Source organism: Benincasa hispida, chromosome 4 (assembly GCF_027475165.1).
Source record: "Benincasa hispida cultivar pf3 chromosome 4, pf3_genome.v1.1, whole genome shotgun sequence".
Taxonomy (NCBI): domain Eukaryota; kingdom Viridiplantae; phylum Streptophyta; class Magnoliopsida; order Cucurbitales; family Cucurbitaceae; genus Benincasa; species Benincasa hispida.
The window spans coordinates 58,271,002-58,283,293 of record NC_143481.1 but is presented as its reverse complement, the minus strand read 5'-3'; the positions used below and the strand labels follow the sequence as shown (position 1 = coordinate 58,283,293).

General features: G+C 29.4%; 1 protein-coding gene across 1 annotated transcript; it reads left to right on the top strand.

Moving 5' to 3' along the window:
- The first annotated feature begins 9,472 nt into the window (after nucleotides 1–9,472).
- On the top strand, nucleotides 9,473–12,057 carry LOC150036836 (uncharacterized). The gene is made up of 2 exons (XM_090313119.1): nucleotides 9,473–9,815; nucleotides 11,358–12,057. Exons 1-2 carry the CDS (start codon nucleotides 9,653–9,655, stop codon nucleotides 11,894–11,896), a joined length of 702 nt encoding a protein of 233 aa, XP_090169245.1. The 5' UTR covers nucleotides 9,473–9,652; the 3' UTR covers nucleotides 11,897–12,057.
- The last annotated feature ends 235 nt before the right edge of the window (nucleotides 12,058–12,292 follow it).

Below are 12,292 nucleotides of genomic sequence, written 5' to 3'. Positions count from 1 at the left end.
CCTCATAGGCAGAAGTTCACAACTCACTCAAGATTCAAGTCATGTTACCTATAGTCATCCTAGTAAAATGTAAGTCTCTATTATGAACGACATTATATAATGAGACTAAAACATTTTGTGATCCGGTCTTATACAAACTTCTTTATATAGAATATCTCCGCTCACATATCTATATATGAATTATCAAGATCAGATCTTTTGTAGCACTTTAAAACAATGGTAACACCTACAAAGCGTCCATACTCGTAGTGTCACCAAGATAAGGTACCCAGCCTTATCCATCTACTATGGACCATTTAGGTTATCACTTAAACATGATCCACATGTATGTCTCTACATACATGTTTAAGTTACAAAGATAAAACCTTGGAGTTAGTTTATTGGTTTGTGGTTGCAACTAAAATATCATATATTTTATAGACAATGAATAAAATATCATATATTTTATTAAATACATAATGAGTTTGTTCAATAATATTTACAAACTATAGGACCTTACGAGATTTATGGCATCAACCCCAACAACTGGAACGACATTCAAAATTATGCCTCTTTGTTGGATACCCTAAAGAAAAAAAAGGTGGATTATTCTATGATTCCCAAGAAGATAAAATATTTGTTTCGACAAATGCTACATTTTTTTAAAGAAAACCATATTAGAAGTCATCAACCTAGCAGTAAACTAATATTGAAAGAAATGACCAAAGATACTACAGACAAATCAACAAAAGTTGTTGATCAAGCTTGTTCATCAACAACAGTTCTTGCACCATCACATTCTTCTCAGAGTTGTGAATGCCTCGACGTAGTGAGAGGGTTGTTAATCAACCTGAACCCTACATGGGTTTAACAGAAACTCGGGACATCATACTTGATGATGGTCTAGAGGATCCATTGACTTTTAAACAGACAATGGAAGATGTTGATAGCCATGGACGTAGAAATAGAGTCAATGTACTTCAATTTTGTCTGAAAACATGTAGATCAACCACATGAGGTTAAACCTATAGGTTGCAAATGGATTTACAAGAGGAAAAAAGACCAAACTGGTAAGGTGTAAACCTATAAAGTCAAACTCGTGACAAAAAGTTTTACCCAAAGGGAGAGAGTTGACTATGAAGAAATCTTCTCTCCTGTTGTCATGATAAAATAATAAGAATACTCTTATCCATTGTTGCATATTATGACTATGAAATATGGAAAATGGATGTCAAGACAGCTTTTTTGAATGGCCATCTTGATGAAAGTATTTTTTATGTCTCAACTAGAAGGGTTCATTGAATAGGGTCAAGAACAAAAGGTTTGTAAGCTTAAGAGATTCATTTATGGATTGAAGCAAGCTTCTAGATCCTGGAATATAAGATTTGACACTACGGTCAAATCTTATGGCTTTGAACAGAATGTTAACGTACCTTGTGTATACAAAAAAAATAGTCAACAAAACTGTAGCTTTCTTAGTACTTTATGTTGATGATATCTTGTTCATTGGAACTGAGACAAGTTTCCTTACTGACGTAAAGAGATGGTTAGCATCACAGTTCCAAATGAAAGATTTGGAAAATGCTCAATATGTTCTTGGGATTCAGATTTTTCAAAATCAAAAAAATAGAACCCTAACACTATCTCAGGCATTCTATATTGATAAGATGTTGTCAAGAAATAATATGCAAAATTCCAAAAAGAGTTTGTTACCTTTTAGACATGGAATTCATCTATCAAAGGAATAGTGTCCTAAGACACCTCAAGAAATTTAGGAAATGAAAAGAATTCCATATGTATTGACAATTGGGAATCTGATGTACGTTATGTTGTGTACACGTCCTGACATATGCTTTGCAGTTAGAATCGTCAGCAGGTTCTAATCTAACCTAGGATATAGTCATTGGAAAACTGTCAAAAACATCCTCAAGTATCTCAGGAGAACGAGGAACTATACGCTTGTGTATGGACCTAAGGATTTGATCCTTACACGATACACCGATTCTGATTTTCAGACTGACGTAGATTCTAGAAAATCTACTTCGTGATCAGTTTTTACTCTTAACGGAGGAGTTATAGTATGGAAAGCATTAAACAAAGTTGTATAGCTGACTCCACGATGGAAGTAGAATACGTAGCTACATGCAAAGCAGCTAAAGAAGCATTGTGGTTGCGCAAGTTTCTGACAAATTTGGAAGTGGTTCCAAATATGTACCTGCCCATTACTCTATATTGTGACAACAGTGGTGCAGTTTCTAATTCCAAGGAACTAAGGAGTCATAAACGTGGCAAACACATTAAGAGAAAATACCATCTCATTAGAGAGATCGTACATCGAGAAAACGTGATAGTCACGTAAATAGCCTCAGAAGACAACCGTGTTGATCTTTTTACGAAGGCCTTTCAACTAAAGTGTTCGAGGGCCACCTGGTTGGACTAGGACTACGAGCATCATAATCTAGGGCAAGTGGGAGAATATCAAAGAGTATTTTAGATGCCCTAGTTTATTGTAGTTTTCTCTTTTTATTTCTTAACATTGTAAACATTATATATTTATATGTTTGTCTCGCTGGAGTATTAGTCCAAGTGGGAGATTGTTGAAAATGTCCTAAACTCACAGTTCGTAAATGTTGTTAACATATTCTGTTTATCAATAAAAATATTGTTGAGTATTTTATTAAATAAATTATTAATAATACTGCATTCTTTTATGAAAATCCAATAAATAAATCCATGGCTATAATATGAATAATTTAACTTTTTGTGGTGACATAAAAAAGGATCAAGTTTTAGTATGTAGCCAAAATGGTCTATAGGTATATGGATGAGATTGGGAACCTCATCCTAGTGACACTATTAGATGCAGCCCATTTTGTATACTGATACAAATAATGTGATCCAAAAATCATTTATGTGAAGATATGTGAATGGAGGCATCCTATGTAATGAGCTTGCATAATACCAGACCTCGAAATAGTCACTTTTTTTATAACAACCGTTTACTATTAAAACTGACTATCTCAAACTCAATGATCTAGGGTAACTCGATCTCAATCCTGAGCTCACTATGAACACCTGTTTATTCAGGATTATCTTTTGATCTGCATAGTTGAGAGTAGTCCAACAACACTGCTTAATAAGCCTCCCATTTTGGAGATAAGACCGGATAGATAGCTGGAGACATAGCTTTGCAATATGAAATTCACTCCTACTCGATTTAGGGTTAGCAGATAGGTTATTCTCTTAAGCGTTGATGCCTTGTCTTGAACAAACTAGGCCCCACCCTTTCCTGAAAGAGAGGGTTATGGTAAGTTGAACTATAAATCAAATGTTCAATGGAGGATCGGTGGGAGTTGAAGGAGCAAGATGTATTTATAGGGGTAAAACGAAAATCTTTGACCTAGCTGTAAATACGAACAACTTGTGAAGGATTGACTTACTGCTTATGGTTAAAACTGACATAAATACATCTACAGTGAGAAGAGTGCAATTATTGAGCTATAGTGGAATGTATTGGTAGTTAACAAATAGTGATTAATTCGATTTAAATAGTTTAACAAATTAATTACAAATCGTTAGAGTTCATGATCTGTAGGTCCATAAGATCTCTCTACTAGCTCGTAATTTGGATTAGTAAATTGAGTAATCTTGATGAGATTTGAAATTAGGGTTTAGAATTTGAAATGTTCAAATTCAATTAGGGTTTCTATTAATTGTATACGATACAATTGAAATGTTTAATTTTATCAAAATTAAACAAAATTGGAGAATTGATAAATGTTTAAATTCTAATTTAAATATTAATTATATGAAATTAAATTCATTATAGTGAAATTGGTGTTTTATTAATTTAATATTAGATATTAAATTAACAAAATTAATTAAAAGATTTAATTAATTAGTTTTATCTAAAATTAATTAATTGAATTAATTTTTATAAAACTAATAAACAAATAGATTAGTGTATTTGTTAAATTGATTTTAGAAATCAATTTTGAAAACAAAATTTGAACAAACAAAATGGAAATTTCTAAAAGTTGGAAATCTCCACTAAAGGTACAATCACCTTATTCATCCATTTCCACTCAATTCATGAAGAAGGAGTTACATACAAGCTTTGAGATTGCATGATGAAAGCTTTATAAATTAAAGTGTTGGGTTGAATCATTAGCCAAGTATTCATAATTTCTACAAGAATTCTGCAGAATTCAAAACCCTCTCCAAACCCTCTTGAGTCTTAATCAAAACTAGCTCAATTTAGTGTTTTCACCACACAATCCTTGCAAGAGAATAGTAGAGAAGATATTCGTGGTGGTCTACTTGTAGATTGAAAGCATCTTTTTGTGGAGCTAAGTTGGTTGTGAAGAAGATCAAGGGTATTTTTTCAACAAACCCTCTTATGAAATAGTTATTCTAAAGCATATTTTAAATTCAAATTAAGTGTAATTAGAGTGTTTATTGATTCTAACTTTCTCTGCTACATGTTAGTTTACTCCATCAGGAGGGACTCGTGATAGAATCATACAAGGAAATAGAAAACGTTTCGCGCAATTCATGTTTTGTTTTTATTTACTTACTTATATTTTTTTATTTGAGATTGTTGACAGATGACATGTTTTACTACTTTGTTTTGGAATATTGTTTTTTTTTTTTTGTAAACATTTTTTTTTTTTGAGATCCCAACTAAATGTGTTGATTATTGGATTTATTATTAAATTAAAATTTCAGTTTAAATTGATCGTTCATGTTTTCAGTGAATTGATATTATGATGGTCAAAATGTTTTGAATGAAAATGAGTATTTTGTGGTAACGGTCCATGTCTGAATACTCAAAGGGTCGGGTCATTACAGATAAAAATTGATAGAAGTCTATCACTGATAGACGCTGATAGACTTCTATCAACGTCTATCAGTGATAGATTTCTATCAGTTTCTATCACTGATAGACACGGATAGACTTTCATCAGTCTCTATCAAAGAAAATAAAACTTTGCTATTTTGTGTAAGTAGTTTCCCTTATTTTTCTATTTTTGAAAATCTCCCTTAATTTTTATGTGCAGTACGTTTGTAAATTTTAAAATTTGTTAAATAGATCAAGGAGTTATTAGACACAAAGCTAAAAAATTCAATGACCCATTGGACACAAAATTAAAAGTTTAAGGACCTATATATATCAAACATTTTTTAAAATTTAAGAACTTAATTGACACAAAATTGAAAGTTTGGGAATCTATTAGTTACTTTGTTGTAACGTTTTTAATATTTAATATTATTTTTAAATATTGGTTTTTAGAGATTAATTGTTTAATTAAATTTTCCAGTGTTCCTTCATTAAAGAAGAAAATGTAACAAAAGTTAAAAGATTTTCTATAATTACTTGAGCGTCTTTTTTTTTTTTTTTTTTTTAAATTAAACCTATATTTCTTATTTTCTTATCATAATTTGCATTTTTCTTAAGTACAAAATAGCCAAAGTCTAAAAACAAAAACAAATTCTTAAAACTATTTTTTTAGATTTCAAAATTAGCTTAGTTTTTAAACACATAGGTAAAAAATAGATAACAAAACAAGAACCAAGAGACAGAAGGAGTTGTTTGTAGGTTTAATTTTCAAAAACTAAAAATCCAAAATCAAATAGTTATACCAAACTAAGCCTAAGGAAATTGTTATTGTAGTTGTAGTAAACAACAAAGCTTTTAAGAAATATATAATTAGAAACAAAATCCTAATGGACTTTTTAGTATTCTCAATTCTATTTTCTATGTCAAGTTTTGAATAGTTGTGTTTCTTTTCTTATTTTCTATTTTGAATAACTTTATTTGTTAAGGATTAGTTCAATTTCTAAACTACTTTTCAAAGTTTTCACTTCTCGTTTTCGAAATCAGCTGGTAAATATTTAAAATATATATTTCTAACAATAGATTAAAAAATACGTGTTATTAACAAAATTTATTATTGATTAAAATCTATGAAACACAGATATTTCATGTGAGGCAAAGAATCAGTATCAGACACGTATGGAATACCGATACTTTCAGATACTTCACAGATACGTATCTGACATGCAATTTGACGTATCTATACTTTCAGATACTTTTCAGATACGTATCTGACACGCGATTTGACGTATCTATTTCTATGCGTACTTTTTTTTAAAATAAAAAGACAAGTAATTCATCTAATCTTTCCCCATCTAAAATTAGGCAACCTATTTAAAAAGCTCACTACTCGAGTCCAAAATTAAAAGAAAAATAAATAAATAACGAACCAAACCATAGACTAGAATCATCTAATCTCCATCTTCACATTTGAGTTCCTACAAAGTCCACCAAAATATAAACCATTTGGATATCTTCAACAAAAGTTCTTCGTTTATCTTCATACTTCTCTCTCTAATCTTCTTCTTCTTCTTTACAATATGAGTCACTTTTCTATTACATTTTATTAACTATTGTACTTCAACATCTTAGATGTTGCTTTTTTTGTATTGTATTTCAGTGTTCATATTCTATTTTGTGCTATGGTTATTAACTTGTATGCTAAATTTATCTATATCCTAGATTTTTTAAAGGAAAAAAAGTATATTCAACGTATCAGTATCCTCGTTTTTTAGAAATATATATATTAAAAAATATATAAAAAAGTGACGTATCCTTAGACGTATTCATATCTTAGTTTTTTAGAAATTAACGAATCGTCGTATCCGATCATATCCATATCGTGTAGTCGTATCTGTATCTGTGCTTCATAAATTAAAACAGAAGGAAAAGTAAAAAAATTGGGTTTTTAAAACAAACCACACAAATTTTCAAGTGGTTGGACTAAAATTTAAGTGATAATTTAGAATATATACTATATATAGAAAAACAATGAGGTTTCAAGAATTCCTATCCTTTTAATTATAAACTTCTAGATCTAGAATCTAATATAATACGACTTTTTTTGGAGCTTAAATGTTAAAGGATTGAACGATTTATCTAAAATTAGTCAAGATATACATAAACTAAATTCTAATACTATCAAAGTGAGTATAGCTAAGACACAGACTATTTGTACTATCAACTTTTGAATCGAAGAGTCGATTCTTCTATCTAACATATGGTCAAGAAAAAAAAAAAAGAAAAAAAACCTGACCCAACACTCATAAATATTAAAAAGGAAAAAAATGAATTAATGAAAGAAGGAATAATTGATGTATCATATTATAAACCATTATTCTATATACAGACAATAATAAATCATGTACTCAAAAAATATTTTAGAAAAATAATAATAATCATGACTTTAATGAGTTACCATGATTTATTCTTTACAAATACTTTTGAAACAAAAACTACTTTTGAAAATAACTACCCAACAATCTTTTAAATTCTTTTATAAATACTATTTCGGTTTATATCCTATTATTTTTATAAACTTTCATACATATATTTCCATTTTAATCTCTTCTAAACATTCAATCATATTGATTTAATTAAAAAAATTAGTTTAAACTTTTGTAAATGAATCAATTTAGACTTTAGTTAGTTAGAATTTTCTTTTTAAATTACCTATGCATCTACTCTAATAGTCTATTTTATAAAACCAACATTCGAAAAAATTATACATGAAGGGACTGAACAATTCATCTCGTAATGGAAGCCTTGGATCTATTGTGATATTATTTAGAATTAAAAAGAATTAAAAAAGAAAGTTAAGAAAATTATACATACCTTTGGCGAGTCTTTATCTTCATGCATTACATCTCCATGAGGCCGAATCTCCCTACAACCCTACCATAAGATCTTCCTAGCTATGACTCTGAAAAGAATCAAATGTTCATTTAATATATCAAATATATCAAATATTTATTTGAAAATTTCAAATTTTTTTTTCAACAAAGTTGATCCTTAATTGTTCGTATAAGTAAGCAAGGAGACCTTATAAACCTCATAAACCTACATATTGTAAGATCCAATGATCCAAAATTAATTAACTAAACTTTTAATTAATCAATTTTCATTCATTGACTATATATAGGTCACTTCACTATAAATCGATAGTTGCACTCTTATGCACTGTAGGACAAATTGTGTCCATGAATATGATCATTACGAGCAAGTTGATCTTTGATCACGGGTTGTTCGTAATTACAGTTGGTCCAAATGTCCATTATACCCTTGTAATTACTTTTTTCTCCTTAAAGTATCATTGATTCTCTAATAAACAATTTGTTTATGATTCAACCATAAACCAAATCCCTCTGGCCTATGAGAGGGTGGAATGTCATTGTTCAAATCCCAAAATCAACACTTAAGAAGAACTACTCATCTACTTTCCCTTAGTGGGAATGAGTGAGTTTCATCTTGTGAAATTACGTTCCCAATTCTCTATTTAGTCAAGTTCCCATGATGGTAGACATATTGAGTCTACTACTCAGGCCACTCTCACACAAACAAATCAAAGGACAGATCCCCATAGGCAGAAGTTCATAACTCACTCAAGATTCAGATCTAGTCATATATGATCATCCTATGGAATATTAATCTCTTCAATTAACAGATTCATAAAGAGAGAGAAAATATCTTGTGGTCTAGTCTTATACAAACTCTTTGCATAGGATATCCTTACTCACATGTCTCCACATGAACGATTTAATAGACACATAAGCTTAGTATCAAACTGTATACAACTTTTATATACAATTAACTAGGAAAAAACTGATGTCAAAATTAATATATCTTTTACAAAAGCAAAAAAGTTTATGAATTAAAAACAAGCTTTGAACATTTGATGGACTACAAAGGAGGACAATTACAAGATAAAAGTTTGAAAGACCAAAATAAAATTTAAACTTAATGTTGCCAATAATTAACTTTGACCAAATTCATAAACAAAGAATAATAATAATAATTAATTCCCAAACCTTCCATGGTTGTGAAACAGAGAAAGAAAAAACAAACCCCATGTTGTAGATTGTCCAAAAAAGTTGATAAAGGATAAGCCAATGGTGAATGAGTTAAAGAATTATAATACTAATAAACTAAAATAACAAATTCCATGTCTTCTACTTTCAATAAATTTAAAATAATCAGTCCATGCAATCCCTCTATGAAGTTTAAAAATATTCACATAACATAAAAAATATTATTATTATTTAATTAATTTCTATAAAAGTTAACTTCGAAGGACTCAATTTAAAATTTATATCGGAAGAACGTAGAATAAAATTAAAATAGTTAAAAGTGTAAGAAATAAAATGATATTTAAATCTAATAAATAATCACACGAAAATTTAGACTTTTCTTGTGTCAAAAGAAAAAGAAGTGTGTCAAAGTAAAATTGAAAAAAGAAAAAGGTTTACTAGGAGAAATGTCGTTTTTAATTAAAACTACAAGTCGAACCATACTCCCTAGGTTTGATTTAAACGTATCACCATGGCCCCTTTTAATACCTCTAATTTAAATCACACATTAAAGTATAAATGAAAATTTAATTAGAGATCTTGACATCCAAAATAAAATCTTCAACAACAACAAATAATTCCCAAAAAAAAATTAAAAAATAAAAATAGTGTTTAACCAACAAAAGTGACTTACCATCCACAACTTCAAACCAAGCTATCAGTTTTTCTTATTTAGTTAATAATCTTCTTCTCTTCTCTTCTCTTCTTTCCTTTATATAAATCTTTCTCCATGCCGAACCTCGACTCTATGGCCGGGGTTGTAGGAGACCATACGAAGTCGTGCCCTCGGGGACATTGGCGTCCGGCCGAGGACGAGAAGCTCCAACGATTAGTTCAGCAACACGGCGCGCAAAACTGGAATTTCATTGCAGATAAACTACAAGGAAGATCAGGCATGTCTCTTTTTTGTAATAATGTTTGACAATCTCTTTTGGCTTTTCTTCTATCTTTTGTTTTGATAAACTCTTACTCATTTCATGTTTTAAAAGATTTTAGTTTTTTTTTTTTTTAAGTAGTTTTGTTAAGTATTTGAAAATTTGAATCTCTAATGTTAAATACTTATTGAATTATACTGTAGTCTTACATGAGAAATAATTGTTTGAAGACCAAAAATCCTTCAAAACGATTATATGCTATATTTAGTTTTTGAAGCATACATCTTCTTTGTACAATAATGATGGGGTAGGTCTAATAATCCAACATATAGATTAGTGGAGACTAGATATATCAACTCCTCTCTGCCATCTTAATTTTTTTTTTTTAAGGAAAAAAGAAGAAGAAGAATTAATGCAATTAATCATGCAAAATTTTGTTAACACTTCCCTACCATGAAAACATAAAACAAGATATGAGAATTTTAGGTCCATTCGATTTTTTGTTTTCAATTTTTGAAAATTAAGCCTATGAATACTTTTCTACCTCTAAATTTCTTGTTTTATAATCCACGTTTTCAAAAACTAAACCAAGTTTTGGAATGCAAATTAATTAGTATAGTAGTTTTTAAAAATTTATTTTTGTTTTTAGAATTTGACTTATAATTCAACTCATTTACTTAAGATAGATGAAAATTATGGTAAAGAATGGAAAGAAAATAAACTTAATTTTTAAAAATGAAAAATAAAAAATCAAATGGTTAATTATCAAACAAGATCTTAATTTATTGTGGGACAATCCGCTCTTTAACTGGAGAAAAAGAGAAGCAGACATAACTTTACAACAAGGGCAATGGTTAGGTGACAGATTTTTAACACAAAGAAAACAATTCTAAAAATTATTTTTAAAAAAATTAAGAGTCATGTTACAGATTTTTACTAGACAGCTCCCTGAGCAACATAGAAATAGACTTAAGTATTTTTTTTTGTTTTGCAACAATATAATAGTCTTGATCACTTCTCTTTGGGTTGTTAATTAAAGCTTTTTATTAACTATGATGCTTCTTCTACAGTTTTGAATTGGCTTGTTACATGTTTCTTTTATACGTCGTCAATAAAGTATTCTTCTCTAAGAAAACGAAAACTTTCGTCAAGCATCATTTCTAAACTAAGTACATAATCACAAAATCTACAGAAATGCGTACACTATGAAAAAACAAAAAAAAAAATTATGAAATCGATAAATAAAGATAAGCAGAAAATGCAAAAACAGTAGAGAATTTTCACAAAGATTTACATAGCTCACTAATCGTGTTTTAGCTATATCCATGGATAGAAGGAGAGAGTAGAATAATTTAGATTACTTATTTATAAATTGTGTCTCTTAGGTTAGAGACTTTATATAGCGCACCTCATACTTAATTATAGATAATAAATTTAAGGCATTCCAACAAAAAGTAACAAAACAAGAAATGATACGTTATCAAAACACGAAGATAATCAAATATATGCTAATGTTTTTTATTTCATGAAGTTACATTAATAACAATTTTGATGATGTAGGTAAGAGTTGCAGATTAAGATGGTTCAATCAACTAGATCCAAGAATAAACAAAAGACCATTCACAAAAGAAGAAGAAGAAAGGCTTTTAAAAGCTCATGGAATTCATGGCAACAAATGGGCATTAATAGCAAGGCTATTTCCTGGAAGAACTGATAATGCTGTAAAGAACCATTGGCATGTAATTATGGCAAGAAAACAAAGACAACAATCCAACAATAATGCTCTCTCTACAAGGAAGAAAATTATAAACAATTATCAACAATTTTTCTTCCATTCCAAATTGATATCTCCACCGCACGGTGGCGGTCGCAGCGGTGGAGGATGGTTCGGTAGATTCTGGCAGCCGAAACTTCGAAATCCTAATGACCGGTTGGATTATAACCTCAATTTGTTCTTCAGACGTTATCAAAATTCGTTCTATTCGGGGAATTTTAGACCGAATAATCAATCAAAATCCGGAATTAAGTTTGAGATTTTGAATGAATCTGTTGAGAGGAAGGATGCCAAGTTCATAGATTTTCTTGGGGTTGAACAGTGATTGAAAAAATATTTTATGTTTAATTTGGTTATATGTACATGTATAGAAATTAGGGTTTTGTTATGTTTAATTTAAGAAGAAAATGTGAGGAAGTTTCCAAATGATTATTGGAGTAGAACTACAAGCATATTAATGAGTAATTTAAAATGGTTAAAATCTCACTTTTGTCCACATGTCATAATATAAGTGATTTTTGTCACACAAGTCCTACTTGAAAAATAATTTTATAGGGTTATCGAACTCAGGACTTTCTGCTCATGTTAAATCACCAATTATATATGATAAATTTAATATTATATCAACATTATATTTCTATCTATCAATTATTGTATGTATTGTCTAAAGAGATGATATATATGCATGATAGAGAGTCGTTTGTACGTTTAATTTTGATGA